Source organism: Lissotriton vulgaris, chromosome 5 (assembly GCF_964263255.1).
Source record: "Lissotriton vulgaris chromosome 5, aLisVul1.2, whole genome shotgun sequence".
NCBI classification, from domain to species: domain Eukaryota; kingdom Metazoa; phylum Chordata; class Amphibia; order Caudata; family Salamandridae; genus Lissotriton; species Lissotriton vulgaris.
This window is the reverse complement of record NC_141693.1, coordinates 134862049-134878424: the sequence shown is the minus strand read 5'-3', so window position 1 is coordinate 134878424 and position 16376 is coordinate 134862049. Positions and strand designations below refer to the sequence as shown.

The following is a 16376-nucleotide window of genomic DNA, read 5'->3' as shown; positions in this document are numbered from 1 at the left end:
TTATTGACACTGTACACTGGCTCAGCATTGGTGCTTGCTGTTATCGCATTACTTTTCATATACAAAAGCTACCTACATTATGGCTGATAAAGGGGTCATAAATGATACTAACTCCCGTGGGGGGCATGGGAACAGTAGTTTGGATAACTTAAATTTCAGTCGTGATTCCCCTCTGGCGACAACTAACTACTGCCAACCACTATCCTTATTGGAAGAACTTAATGCGCTTTGTAAAACCAATCACACCTGGATTCAAGAGGTAAATGAACAAACAGGCGCCCTATAAATATAAGTTCTAAGCATAATACACCACCCAACCCCAAAATAACTCACCTGGGAAGCCATTCTCGAACTACGGTTAAAGATAGTATCCTTATAACAACTTACCCTCAGACTCCCCCTACTAAAAGAAAGCGGCATGTAAGTTCCCCCTTGGCCTTCAGCAATTCTCCGCAATCATTTAGGGCATGCTCAATCTCTGATTCTCCCCTATCTTGCACACAAACTGACCCATTGGCCCTGATTGAACATATTGTTAAATCTTTAATATCCCCATTGGTCAAAAAAATTATGGTAATGGGGGAAAAGTTACTTATATAGAAGAGACAATGAAGGCTAACGCTATCCTCCTAGAAAGCCTGGTAAGAGCTAACAAAGTAGCACCCACAGTCAATGCCGATCTTCAAATTACTTCGACACAAAGCAGTACCCCCCCCCCCCCCCCCCCAACCCAGTCATCTGCACTGGAAAAATCTAAAAAGCCACTGCCAACCAATATTCGGCAGACAACACCGAAAACGGTAACACCACAGAGCCCTGATAAAAGAGAAGGGTCATCTAAAGATCCAACGCCCTTAGAGGGGTCCTCATCCAAAAATGGTTACAGGCAAAGAAAAATTAATCTGATTGATCTACCCCCGGAGGCAGCTCCATTTGTATGTATTCTATCAGGCGTGCCTGAACTAAGTACCGAAAAGATGGAGGGACAAACTGAGTTGGCAAACAAGGTAACTTTGTGGCTAACAAAGAACAGGCCCCTTCCACCAAACATCGACGGAAATATCTTGAATGTCAGAAGGTTGAAATGGTTGGGTCCTCTAACTAAAGATATAGCGGGTGATCTGGTTCTTGTAAACTTTAGGGATCCTCGTGTTGTCCCCTATCTACTGGGCTGGCACCCTCAAAGGGGTGACGGCCCAATAGTTTTAAGGGAACGGAGAGATTTTTACCCCAGAGCCGTATACAGGCCCCCAGTAAGATTTAAGACTGGAAGGAATCACTGTAGGGGCAACAATGGCCATACACTCAGTAATTACAAGCTATTCACTCGCAATTGCTCTTCTGTACACTCCGATATAGATTGGGTGTACTGACCTGACAACCCGATCATGAAGGGTCTGACACTAATATTCTGATGCCTGGGATTGCTTATTATCATTGTCATTGCTACCCCAGGATAACTGCAGGGGAGGTGGTAATAAGTGTGGGAAAGTTGATGTTTGGGGGTTTTTATATAGCGCACGCACACTCCAGGGAGCATCTTGGCGCTATTGACTTCATTACAGATTAGAGTGTTTGGAGGTTTTAACTGAGCTTTAAATCTTATTTAGACAAGGGTCTTGCATTTTGATTCCGATAGTCCATAGATCCAGGTTTTTAGTAGTTTTTTAAAAACTTTCTGATGGAGATGCTCTGAGGTGAGCCGGAAGAGTATTCCAGGCTTTAGCGCCTAGGACTGCCAATGATTTTCCACCTTTGGTGGCCAGTCTGAACTTGGGTATGGCCATTAAATTGGCCGTGGCTGACCTGAGTTCTCTATTCGGATGGTATCTGTGAAATTTATTGGACAGATATTTAGGTCCACACTTGTGAAAGCCTCTGTAAGTAATCAGGAGGATCTTGAATAGTATACGTTTCTGGATGGGGAGCCAGTGCAGCATGTTCAAGGCGGCTGAAGCAGATGATTTTCTAGGCCATCTCAATTCTCGATGTTATGAGAGCAATTGCTACTGTGCGACGGGCAGACAATGGCAGGTAGTCAAAGAATTTGCGAAGGCCTTTGATTTATGTTAAAACAGACGCCAGCCACTTCTTTAGATTGCTGTTTGAAGGATAGCATGTCGTCAAATTTTATTCTTAAGTTACGTGTTGCACTGATGGTATTAGGAGGGGCTTCCGCATCTGAAGGCCAACAGGTGTGTGGGGAAAAGATGTTGTTTTTTCCGAAAGGCAGGATCTCCGTCTTTGCGGAGTTGCATTTAAGATGGTTGTTATGCATCCATTTAAAAGTCGCGGTTAGGCAGTCTTTCAATACCTGTTCGGCCCTTACTGTGTCCTCATCCAGAAGCAGGACCAGTTGGGTATCATCTGCATATGCAACTGTAGTTACATTGTGAGAAGCAATTAGATTGATCAGGGGTGCCATATACAGATTGAACAAAGTAGGGCTCAAACTGGAGCCCTGAGGCACCCCTGACCTGATCTCCTTCTCCTCTGAGTAATACTGTCCCAGTCTGATTATCTGTTTTCTGTGTAGTAGAAAATTTTTAAACCATTTCAACACGGTGCCCCTATGCCTGCCTCAGCTAGGCGATGTAATAAGATGGCATGGGACACCGTGTCGAATGCTGCAGATAGATCAAGGAGAATTAGGACTGCCTTCTAGTTGCTATGATTATATGGGTTACATATTGATGGAGCGAGGGTTGTATCCCCCTTTTAAAATGAATGAAATCTCTTGTTAATGCACTCTGCACTTTTTTTACGTACTACTCAAAAATAGTTAGTAATATTTTGGTAAACTTATTCTATGTATGAACTTATTTGCTCTTTTACATGGTATCTCCTTTTATTATGTATAGATATGAATGTATTTTAATAACTGTATTGTGCTTTTATGGTTGCTTTGTTTCAACCGAATAAAGCTTATTGACTGATATTCTGCTACTTGCTAATCCTCACCTACATCCTTCTTGCATGCTGGTACCATTTCATATTTGATAAACTGAAACATTTAAGGGGGACCACTGCTTCGGCGGGCCCGCCAAGCAGAACTGTCAGACGTGTTGCTTTAAAATCCAACACCAAGTTCTCATCTGTTTTTGTACAGTACACCATTTTAAAATGCCCCTTTAAGCTTCTTGAATTTCATGCCTTGGCCATTTTCAGCTTTAACTGTGTTTTTTCTTTTCTAAACTTTGAATGATATTTTGTTTTGAACAGTGGTAATAGTAAGGTTGACAGGGTATTAGTTGATTAGTGTGACACCAGTGGTGCCTAACATCCACACAGAAATTCATTTGTACCCAAACTGTAAATATGTATATTTAAAATGGGTGTTATATCATGTAATACTTGGACCACGTGACACATTGTTTGCTTTGAGTGTTTGCCCGATACATAAATGAATAATGTCCATTTTATGCATTTCTCTCACGGTATGGTGATGGTCTGCTTCTTAAGAGTTTTGGATGTTTTAAAAAAAAATGTTTTATTTGAATGTAGCGTTGAGATCGACCAGTACAAAAAACTGAAAGTAATATTTAGTGGGAAAAAGGGACAATTTGGATAATGATGTGTAATCTCTACTTTGTAGTAAAAACCTGTTTGAGCATAGAATAGTCAGTTTTTCTACAAACAGGCTTGCATGAAAGTGAATTTGATTAATGTTTTGACTGCTGCATGTATTAGCTATATTTACTTGCACTTCCTGTGCTTGAGGTATCTTTTTTGATTTTATTAAAATAGGAATAATTTTTACCTTTCCGAGAAGAGATATTTCTTGTTGACAAGCTAGCGTTACATGATAAGTCTATGGTCCTGGAGACAAAATTTACAGAGACCCGTACGACTTAAACACTTTGGTCACCTTCCTAGCTTTTTGTAATTGAATGGCTTCAAGTGTCATTGCGGCATCAGAAAGAAGAATCAAAGGGAACAGTGATACTAAAGCCCACACAATGCTATTGCCATTCTGCTGATTTCTATTGAGTTGAAAAGTAAACTATGCAGTATTGGTTTTTAACACGCACAACTTTTCTTGGATCATATTTGCCTTTGGCCCGAACAACAAGATACAACGAAACAAAAATGTTTAGAATTGCTGGTTAATAGCATTTATTTAAAAAATAAATGTTTTGTTTTTAAGCTCAAACACATATTAGTCATTGAAGGAGCCATCAGGACAGAGGGCATATTTAAACACCTTCTGGGTAAAACATTGCTGCGCCCAGCTAAACCTATAAAAACAGCTGATGTTTGTGGCAAAGTAAACAAAAACCTAACTCTGTGTTTACAATGGGGAGAAAATTCACACATTTTTATTGTATAAGGCATAACCTAGCAAGAGAATGTTCTCCAACCCACCATGTATTGGAAAAGACCCCTGTACAAAAGGAACTGGAGGAATCTCTAGGCCATGAATGAATATTTTAACAAGTTCCTCTAAATTATGCTTCCAGCTCCCTGGGCCGGTCATCAGACTTCGAGGGCAACTTCAGAAGTACAGAGCCCTTTTCGTTTGATAGCCTTTCATGTCATCCATTGCTTCCTATGTCATTACCTTTTGAATCTTTGCCTACACCAATTTATCTGCATGACCTTTCGGTGTATATTTGTACATTGAGTCGTGGGATTGCAGGCAGCTTTGCGCAGCACTTCATGTACATTTTTGTTTACTTTGATTTTCGTTGACATACTATCAATAGGATCTTAAGGACATTTGGATTGAGGCCCTGCAGGGAAAGAGAAATTGCACTTTAAGGTGAAGCAAGTACCAAAATCGGTTTCTGTCTCTGCATATTAACCAAGACAATTACTCTGTTATACTTTTTGGTCCTAATCTAGTTCATCACCTGTTGACCAAGACAATAAATTGTGTTTGATAAATATTGTAACTTGGTTAGTTACATTTTACTTTTAACTACTATTAGAACATGAAAGTATAGAATGGAGCAGTTTCTTTTAATAGACTCTGATATGGGTCAAAGCAATTGTAAAAGGACATTTTGTTACGTTTTAGGTTATGCCTAGGAAGCTCTTGCGCTGTCTCTTCGAGACATGCTGTATTCAGCATATAGGCATTCAACCCGCCCATCGCTTCTGGGTGGTTAGTAGGCATGCCTTTCTAAATTCCTTTACTCTGGTTGGTTATTACTGTCCATATGTCCTGTGCTTGGTTCCCTCCCAGCGGACTTCACCAGTTTTTTTTCGTTGGCCATCTGCCTCTTCACTTGCACCCCTCTCTCCCTCCTGTAATAGTGCAGTCCTTTGTGCGCTGCTGCTGACCTACAAGACACACCATTGACTTTTGTAGAAATTGTGGGATGCCGCGCCTCAGCTTTAAACATCTAAAGCACGGCATGCTGCCATTGCTACAAAAGTGAATAAATAAAAAACCAAAGGCGGGCGGACGGCACATTTCTTTTAAATTTATGTACTTTTATAACCATGACGGCATGCTGCGCTTTAGCTTTAAACATCTAAAGCGTGGTGTGCTACAATTGCTACACAGGTGAATTTAAAAAACACAAGGATTTGCAATACAAAAGGTCTTGCATTTCAGCTATTGGCATTGTAAATAACAATGCCTTTCATTTATGTGGTGTTTAAAACATAAATAAAAGGCATTGTCATTTACAACGCCAATAGCTAAAACTCTCTAAATGCAAGATTTATTGCATTGCAAATGCTTGATTTGCGCCCCATGCAGCCTGCAATGTCACGACCACGGAACCAGTGAAAGTACGTAGAAAATAAAACTTTAGTTATGCATAGCTACCAAGGTTTTAGATTGCTATGCAAGACATTTTAAAATCTTCAGTGTAATAATGGGTGACATTTCAATAACTGAGGGACACTTTCTCCCGATCAAAATCAAGCAATGAAGACAAGAGAAACCCACAAATATCAGAAATTACACCTATTTGAGCAACAATAAACTCTTAAGATCTTGAAACTGCTGCACAGCACTAGAAATGAAAGGGCACTAACCTAGCATCCAGTAACTCACAGTGATCCTCGTAAACAGTTTTACGATTTGCATAGTAGAGTGAGTTCTCTGCCACAGGGATATTAACCCTCTGCGATATAGAACCTGCAGAGTCAACTGCCAGTAGACGAATCTCCGAACTTGGAACAGGATCATTTAATCACAGCAGCTTTAGTTTTTGACTTGCCTAAGTCTCTAATTCACAACCATTCTACTGCTGCACCTAGCTTGGGGAAAAAAATCTTCTGCTGATGTGTTGCTCGTGCTGAAGTGTCTGTTAGTCACTGTCACAATCACTGGATGCAGACAGAGCTGCTGTAATGTAGAAGAGATTGAAGTCTGTATCATACGACGGGCAGTGAGAAGAGCTGCTTCTGGATGGGTTCGAGTCAGTGATGGCGCAGCTGTTTTGAGAGATGTGCCGTTCAGCAATGAATAATACTCAGACCGGAGAGCAGCTGACCAGTCTTGCAGCATGGCATGGTGAAGCACCAAACTGGCAGCTCATACAGCAGTGCACAAAAAAATATAAATGCTGCTTGCTGCCTCACTCAGACAGCAAGTACTTCCTGCTTGCAAATTACATGGACCCCACTGTGTGATTATTGTTGCCGCCGTCACGTGATGCCGACACAGCTGGCCGGGGCTGAATCTCACAGCAATAGATGTGATCAGATAATGCAGCCACAGTCATGACCCGGGTAGGGTGACATGTGAGAGCCTCAGGGAGCCAAAGGAAAGAGGTCACTGACTGGAATGGCACTAGTTCAAGTTACCACAAAACAGCAATACTTAAGTGCCAATCCTAGATCACTGCGGAGTCTCCTCTGTAGACTTTTGCAGGCCGGCTACATAGTCAGGCAAAAAGTTCAGGGAGCCAGGCCATCGGGGTCTAAGCTGCTGCTAATGTAGTCAGTTGAGCCTAGCCCCACTACAGCAAGAAGAGCCCAAGAGAGAAGGTATGCACTGCTACAATTAAGACATTAGTAGTGAAAGTAGTAATTTTACTTTGGAAAGACGAAAGAGAAAAGCAAAGAAAATGCAAAATTATTTAAAAAAAATTAAAGTCACACATCGAAGAACTAATGAGTTAAAAAGTTGTGGGTGGGCCCTACAGCAATTATTGGCCTGTGACAAACTGTTGTCATCGGAAACGCCTCACCTTTAATACATTTTGACGCTCCGATAAGCTGAGTCAATTCAGCCATGCTACCGGGGAGCCGTCCCGTATAATCCGTGGGGCAGCAAAAGAAAAGCAGGCCGCGAGGCACAGCGGCCTGGCTCGGCAGAGTCTAAAAGTGAGGCAAAGTCCTGGAACCCTGGAGTTGGCCTGGATGCTGCCGGTCTGCTGCTGCGCCTGTGCGCGTCCCTACCCCACAGCTCCCGCCCCCCTCCCCTCGCAAACTGCCCGCTTTGCCGCTGCTCATGCTTTCTGCTTGTGCCCACCGCTTCCCTTCATGATTTCACCCAATTTTGGCGGCTTCGTTCCAAGCAACATTGTAAACAGTGATCCCGTTTACTGGGAGCAAATCATGGGTCGCTAGGGGGCCATTGCTATGAGATTTATTTCAGCTGAAAAGTCAGAGGTCCAGGCTGGGCAAGTTTGTATCTCTTGGCGGCTTCACTCTCTGGCTGTCCCTACCTCTGTCTTGGCCAAGGCTGGGGCAAGAGTGAAGGACCTGCTGTTTGGGCAGCCGACTTGGGGCAGAAGGGAAGAACCATGACTAAGGCAGCAGCAGGAGAAAGGTGTACTGCAGTCATGAATTTAAGCTTGGCGTGCAGCACGTAATTAAAAAAAATATACATTTTAAAAGAAAATGATTTTCAATGTGCACTCTATACGACAGCTGCGCGGCCGCCAGATGCGCTTTACAAATTTTTTCACTAAAAAAACAAAGGATTTTGTTGAGCTGCGCTATATAAATGGTTCAGATGCCATAAGTTCAAGGCATCGGGGAGAAAGGCGCACCACCATGAATATCAAGCTTGGCCTGCGGATCAGGAGAGCATGTCCAACAGCAGGCAGGAGAAAGCCCTGTTAAAAAATAGTGCTTTAAGGCTGTAATTGAAAGTTAGCTCGTAACCACACATGTAACAGGGGTTGTCCTCATGGGAGGTTTCAAGAAGAGACAAGACGGCACCAAGAACTTTTGACCAATTAAAAGCCACAATTTACAAAGAAGAGTGACAGCCAATTAAAAAGGCTGACGGAGCTTCATGCACATATACTGAATACAGCATGTCTTGAAGAGACCGCGCAAACGCTGCCTGGGTGAGACCTTAAAAAAAAAAAAAAAAAAAGGCAAGCTGACACCACATTTCTTTTCCATTTGCAAAGCCAATTGCTCTGCGTTTAACTAATGCAAGACATATGCATTGCAAATGTTTATAGGCATTTGTAGTTCATTGACATATCCAGAGCTGCAGAATAGCAGTTCCTTTTTTCACTTCCTTAGTTTGTTTATATCTTTTGCCATCCGCAAATTTCAAATGCCCTCTTTCACTTTCTCCCTTCTCATTAATGTTCTAACTTGATCTGTCGCTGAAGTTCCTCTAGTTTTTTTTTTTTTTTAACTTGCAACATTTTATATTAAATGCCTGAACTAGTGGCCTCCTTTCAAGCGTACTGTTTGTTGTTCAAAATGTTAAAATTAGCTGATATTCTAATAGGGCTGCCTTTAACTAGGATATTGCTTTGCACATTAACTAAAACTTGCAAATCAAGTAAGTAATCTTTCACAGACCATTTTAAGGCAGGGAAGATGTCATCTCTGGCTACCCAGTTGATAGCCTTTTTCCACCTTCACTATCATACGTTCAGTGACGTATATCACAATTTGCCTTGTTGGTGTGAAGTGAGATCAGACTATCATTAATCTTAATATTTTGCGAATTGATGTTGAAATATGTATCGTTAATCTTGAAGCTTGATTTTTTTTTTAACGTATCCAAGTCTTGATGTCTTTTTATAAATTTCAGAATTAAAGTTGTATGGTCTTGATTACAGCCTTTTAGGTATTATGTCGACGTGGAATATTCCCATAAATCCTTAAATATTGACTTTTAATAGTAGTGTTCATGGAATTCGTTCTGATTCCATTCATAAATGCTATTTTATTTTGAGTGTAGCATATAAGCTAATCTGTCATGTTTTTTAAATTTTCATTTTTAGTTTAATTTCACCTTGTTTCACACCTAGACTATGGTGTATGTAAACATTCTTAAGATCCTTTTTTACCCATTCCGTGCTTGCGTCGGTCAACGGCTGCCGCGAGCACTACCTCCCTGGTGATGTTGGCCGATGCAGCCCCGCCCACCCTTTAGACGACCCGTGCCGGGGTAAATTTGTTAATGATTGTTTGGCCGTGGGCTTTATGCCTCTTTCATTCAATCTCATTAATTTGCAAATATACTTTAGTACTCGCTGTTAAAAAATCATTACATTCTGACTTCTGTTCGTGTCCAGTTTTGTAGCAACTTCCACTTGGTTACTGATCCTATGCTATCTGTAGTTGAATGCCCACATGTTGATATGTCTGGATATATGGTACTTGATTGCAAGATAATTGAGCAGAAAGTAGTTTGGATGCAGTCTTATTATATTTGTGTGCACTGAGGAATAAAATGTATACCCCCCCTTGTGTCCTAGTCTCCATGTATCTGATTTAATGTGAGCCTTCATAAGCTGAATATTCTTAGCTCTCGCAACTTGTGTAAAAGAATATTTAGTAGTGTTTATTCTGTACTAATTCCCTCACTCAAACAGGAGGTGTCTTAACAACAAATCCAACTCTAAATTTGTATAATGTCTAAAGTAGGATGCCCATAATGCATTTATCAGTGTTCACAATCCATTTATTTCCATGGATTTTAGAAACCTCCATCGGATCACATAATGTCATGTTATGTTCACCAAACCTACTCTTAGCTACATTGACAGCAATACCTGTGTGAATACCTTTTGATGTGAGGGAACACTCCTGTCCACACACTCACCTAATTTGTTCCCCAGCTTCTTCTGATGTATACGCAGATAAAGCACTTAATCTGAATTTGGTTTTTAGGTCTCGCCTGTCGATGCGCATGCGCATCGAGCTTGCGAGACTATGGGGGCTTAACCAGTCTTTAACTAACTTGCAAGGAATCGTGGCGATTCCTTCCAGTGCCCGTGAGATTCAAGCTCAATGCGCATGTGCATCGAGCCTAAAAGCGCGTGCACATGCCCCTAGCCGTATTTTCCCTCAGGCGCACTCCTCCCACACCCCCGCTCCGCCCCCTCCCCTGCCCGCCGTGTCGCATTTCTCCTCCCCCCCCCTCCCCTTCTCTGCCTTCCCTACTTGTACTCGCATCCTGTAGAGAACATAAACCTTTGTGCAAACAAAGGTAAGGGTTCATTCAAAGTTCCTACACGTTTCTTTTGCAACATGTTTTGTCCCCAAAAAATCTGATCGTTCATCGCGTAACTCATTCAACGATCACAAAGTCCACACCTTCCTAAACATTATCTGTGACTTTGCATCACTCCAAGATGGCCGCTAGGTAACCCAGAACAGATTGCTCTCTTACATCAACTACACCAGCTATAAGCACAGCATTCTCTTGTTGACAGAGCGGTCCATCTTGTATTAGCAGGACGTGGACATTTAAAAAAAGTATAGTAAAACGAACTACAAGGTATGCATGTAGTTAATTACCATTCTTCTCCACTCCAAGCACGTAAACACCTGTTAACATTCAACTTTTTGAATTAAGACCACCACTGTTCTGTGGCCGTAAGCAATATTTTGCACCGCTTATTACGCTCATTAACACATCACGGTCACACCCCCTTGACGTAATTCATGAAACTCCAAAACGGTCGTCTGATGAGCAGTCCATTCCAGCCTGGTCGCTTCCATTACTTCCCACAATAAGACGCAACCAGCCGCAGTCGGTTGACATAGATTAACCCTCTGTATCTCTGCCTGCAACTCTGGTCCTTTCTCAGTTTCAACGCTTGAGCGCCGTACAAACACATCCACATTTTCTATGCACCCCTTTTCTCTCCACGATACCTCGCACCGGTGCCACCACCCACGTCGCTTCTCGAAAACGTTGCAGGTCCTCGCTGCTGTCAGAGTCCGAGTCCACACGCGGGCCACGCGCAGGAGCTGCCATCTTAGAACTGGCTGCTTACCGTGCCCCGTAGATATAAAAAAGAGGGCTTAGTAAGATTCCCCAACTACGTGGTTTGGACCTCGGTATTAATAACCGATCCAAGATGGCCGACGAGGTACTCTACTTAAAGGAAGGTGAATAATTGTTACCGTGCAGTGTTTCTCTGATTTGCAAGGACAGCAACAGACTGCAAATTTGTTATTACTTTTTTTTTTTTTTTTTAAACAAAATGAGTTCTGGTGACGCTACGTACGTTTAATTATGATATTTCGAGCGTTAAAACATACACTGCCAAACGCGCCTTCACATCCTCACCCCCTCATCCTCACACACCCTCACTCACCCTCACACCCCTCACAACCCTCTCACCCTCACTCAGCCTCACACCCCCTCACCCTCACACACCCTCACCCACCCTCACCCACCCTCACCCTCGCACCCTCTCACCATCACCCCCTCTCCCTCACACACCCTCACCCTCTCACCCTCACCACCTCACACACCCTCACTCACCCTCACACACCCTCACTCACCCTCACACACCCTCACTCACCCTCACACACCCTCACTCACCCTCACACACCCACACCCTCACACCACTCAGTGCTACAACACATATTGTGTTGCAATAGGTGTCACATTTGCGAAAGATAAAACTATTGGCATTGTAAATAACAAAGCTATTAATTTCGCAATTTTCAAAACAAGCACATAAATGAAAAATGTGTCCTTTACAATACCAATAGCTCAAACTTTACTAATGCGGGACCTATTGCATTGCTGTGCTTCTCTCCCCTGCTGCACTCTCCTGCTCTCTAGAGATGTGGCCTAACGACCAGAGCTGCCATCTGTCACGTAAATACAAAACATGTTGCATTCCAAATGCTATAGGTGTCACATTCGCGAAAGTTATAACTATTGGCGTTGTAAATGACAAAGCTATCAATTTAGCTATTTTAAAAACCAACAAATAAATAAAATATTTGTCATTTACAAGACCAATAGCTCCAACTTTTCTAATGCGAGACCTATTGCATTTCCAATGCTTGTTTTTTCAGTCAACCTTTATAACACTGGCCACTGCCACCAAGGTAATACCATTTGTTAAAGGTTTTCCCAGTGTTACATGATTTATCTCCGAAAATAAGCCTTAAATATATTTTGGTAACTCAGACATTTTCTCTTAATAGCAGCTTATTATGTCTGGGGGAAAAAAACTATTTTTGTCTCAGCTATACACTCTAAATGTTATACATATAATAATTCAGCCAAATAAAATCTCCTAATTTAGTGTTCCAGGCTGCACAGGGAAGCGCTACTTGCATTTATCAGGAGAGCTACCAATAGCTCACAAGTTTCTCGTTGGAGAAACCTGCTTTACAATATTTTGACCTGTTTGGAACAGTTGACAAATCCATTTTATATTTAAGCCTAGAAGTATTTGTTTTATGGCGATATAAATGCTCCATTTCTAAGCTTTTGATTGTTAACCCATTTAGGAAACATTTCTTTGCTATTTTATTCATCCTAATATAGGATTTAAAAAATGGTACTAGGATATGATGAGGGAACAATCTGGGGCTTAATTCTGTTTGCGGTGTGTGTTTATTTTAACCCCTTCCACGCGGGGCTAGTTTCCCTGCGGTGTTGGGGGGTGAGGGGGGGGGGGTGGTGCTCATGACGAGTCCATCTCGTCATGCTGCACAGTGAAGCTGTGCTCATGACGAGCTGGACTCGTCATGACTCCGCCCACTCCTTTAGAACGCCCGCACAGGCGGGGAATTCGCCACGCGTGGGAGGGCCCCGGCAGTCATGCTGAGCTGAGCTCGTCATAAGCGTGGAAGGGGTTAAAACATTTTTTAATGTATCATTCTTTTGAGTTCAATGATCTTCTGACTGGTCCAGTTTATCATTTGATGACATAACCAATGTTTAGGCCTGACATTGTGCTATCTACTGAAAAAAGGTTTGAATGGCAATGGTGAATGGCTCACCATGTGAAAGAACAAAACAAATAATTCAGACAGTTCATGTTCTATTTAGGTTCTTATTGTAGTACATCTCAATAGCATTGTCACAGTTGTATGTGAATTATTGGAAAAACGGAGAAACCGCATTAGGCCAAATCATGAAAAACCAATTTTAAGTAAATAAAAATGTAAGGAAATATAAATAAATGGAAAATAAAAGGAACTTTTGGAGTTTACATGTGAAAAGGGTATTTGGTGTTCATGGATGGAGGAGTTTAGGGGAGGCCCATTTTTTTTTTTTTTTGTGTTTTCCGCACTCACCATGAAGGAAAGGAGCATACCATCAAATTTAGGCCTTAGGTTTTCCGTTCTTGCATCAAAGAAGAGTGAGGGGTGGGAGGGTTATGGTTCATTGTTATTGCTGCCCTCATCAGGCTCCTAACTTCTTTTGGGCATCTGTGACATCTTCGGTGGAACCAGACCTTCTGTGTGGCTTGCTTTTTCTCACCATTCTCCAACCCTCAAATAAATCTTAATAAAAGTCTTAAATGACTTTCGAGTCCCTTCAAATCTAAGCATTTTGTTTGCCGGTTTTGAAGCCTGTTTCACCATTCTTAAGATTTGCCAAATCTTTGACCACCATAAACTTAGTGGGAAATGATGCATTTTGCTTCCAACAGTGGGTCAGTCATTCTGCTTGCTAGGAGAAAATGAGAAAAAGTCTCTCTGTTAGTGCATAGTATAAACTATATCTTCACCCAGAAGCCTAGGAGTGTTTCGACTATATTGAGCGAAGCAGTTGTTACTGATGTGTTAAGGTTCAACATGGACGCCCAGAAGGGTTAAATCTGAGGAAAAGTTCCCTAGAAACGGGTGGTCGGTACTTCCAGCCGTAAGTCTGATCAGAGTCAGATATAAGCTGCAGCTGCCTTGGCCGAATGGCCTCCCACTTGTCCTCATCTAGACTCCTTGCTAACTCCTTCTCCAAGTTTCCATTTAGATATGTAGTATCGGTTTCAGGGCCTACATCTAGACGTGGTACAGGCAAGCAGTGGCACTTCAGGCAGTGGCTTCATCAAGTATTGTTTCAACAAGAATTAAATCTGTGACTGCCCTGAATTTGACCCCCTCCCCCCCCCCCCCCCCCCCCCCCTCCCCTTGCCAATAAAGGACTGGTAATATTACTTTTTCTTCACAAACAACAATGTCACTTTGATAATAGTAGATCTACTTTATGCTAGTTCTGGAATGTGTACCTTGTGCCTAGAACTGCAGAACATGTTTTAAGTGATTTCATTATTAGGTGGGTGTTTGTAGAGGGCAGTGGAGGGTGGCAAATATTCGAACATTAGCAGTTGATTACATCGATATCATTTAAAAAAACACTTGGAATGCTCCTAACCTTTAAAGCTTCATAACTGTCCCAAGTGTTTGTAACAAAATTAACCCCATCATGCGATTGCTGTATTTTATATGCTTAGACCCTGCATGTTATGTTGCTACATCCAAATCCTAGTGACACAAAATACTAACTACTGATATCCCATTTCTTAGACTGTTATAAAATAACTTATTTAGGGCTTTATTTAAGATGTACCACATTGCAGTTCAGTGTGCCTGGGCAGTCCAGTTTTTCCAATGTGAGCTTGGCAGTCAAGTAGGCTCCGTGTAGGTGTACTTTTTAAAATTTTGTCAGTATTTGTCTGGTCACAGTATTAAGAGCTCCCGCCCTTTCATTCTAGGCTAAGTTTTGACTGATTGTGGTGGCAGAGAAATTAAATGCGGGGAATGTCTTTTTAGTAAGTTGCTACTTGTTGACACTCAAAATAAATTTGTAGGCATCTTTGTTGTGATGCAGTGTTTTGATAGTTCTTTCTTTAGTGGTAAAAAAAGATTTCTGAGGAATACATGCAAAATTGACAAGAAATGCACCTTGCTTCAGGATGGTGGGATCCTCAATCATTTTGAGTCAGTGGCAGTTTGTGGTGTTGCATGATGTAGAGCTGGTGTTTTGGAAAAGTGAGTGATGTGACCGCATTTGTAAAATTGACTTTCATTATGATATAGACAGTAAGGCATTGTAAGTAGTAGCTGAGGAAAGCGGATTGTGGTAGACCTGAGTATTAAGAAATGGGAATGTTAAGAGATTGCAAGCAATATTGTTCACATTTGCATCTTATGTGTTCTTAAGGATTATTAACAGGACATCAAATTTTATAACAGGCAAGTGTCAATGATAGTATCTGCCTGTTGCGACTGTTTAAGGATTCTCTTTAGTGGTAGAGAGTTAACTTCTAACAGACTCATATTATGGCTGCCAAGTTGTATTTAGACTTGCAGAACTGACCATTCCCGTAGGAAACGGTATGCGGTTCTTTGGCCATGAGCAGGGCCACTGTAATAAGGTGAAATTTTCGTCCGCTGACTTTTTAGAATAGTTATGCATTTGCCATCAAATCCATTATCGACAGCATAAAGTATAGATTTTAACAAAAAAATAGTTTCTAGCTCAAACAGATCAAAAGTTACTAAACCTAGTGACATGGTGCAGTGGAAGGCAAATGGAAAAAGCTGACTGGTCAACTTTCTGTTGCTTATTGCTATATATTGGCTTTAAACTGGTACTAATGAAGTGAAAGCATTTCCTAAATATTACTTCATTATTTTGTCATTTTTATACAGGTATAACAAAATTTGAAAATGTCATTTTATCCCACATAATTTTTCTTTTTCGCATAATTTAGTCCAACTTGTCTCATAAATTTGACCTTCCTTGACGCTTAATTCCAAGGCACTTTCTATGAGTGTTTGTCCTATTCGCAGTGGGGAAAATGGTTTTATTGGAAGGGTCAGGAAGGATAGAGTAGAGGTATAGTTATGAATCATTATATTCCCAACTGAGTTGAGTTTAAATGTTCTGTTTTTTTGCTGTTTATTTTTAGGTTGCATGGTTGGCCCCTGGAAATGGGATGTTCATCCCATTCGGGGAACTTAAAGGAAGAAACCAGATCACAGAGCTGCTGCAAAAGGAATTAAGACTGGGAGGCTGGGAAAATGTCTTCTGTGACATCGGCAATACAGGCTACGCATGGCCCCATCAACCTTCCTCCTCCTGAAGTCACCAACCCCAACAAACCCGGTCGGAAGACGAACCAGCTGCAGTACATGCAAAATGTGGTCGTGAAGACTCTGTGGAAACATCAGTTTGCATGGCCCTTCTATCAACCTGTAGATTCTGTGAAATTAAATTTACCAGTAAG

General features: G+C 41.6%; 1 protein-coding gene across 8 annotated transcripts in view; it reads left to right on the top strand.

Moving 5' to 3' along the window:
- The window catches only part of BRD3 (bromodomain containing 3), a 374663-nt gene that overhangs the window by 22288 nt on the left and 335999 nt on the right, over positions 1 to 16376 (top strand). For all 8 annotated transcript variants that reach the window (XM_086921064.1, XM_086921060.1, XM_086921061.1 and 5 more), the window contains exon 2: positions 16059 to 16371. In XM_086921064.1, the coding sequence (XP_086777190.1) occupies positions 16171 to 16371 (201 nt within the window). In that variant the 5' untranslated portion in view covers positions 16059 to 16170. The remainder of the gene's footprint in view (positions 1 to 16058; positions 16372 to 16376) is intronic.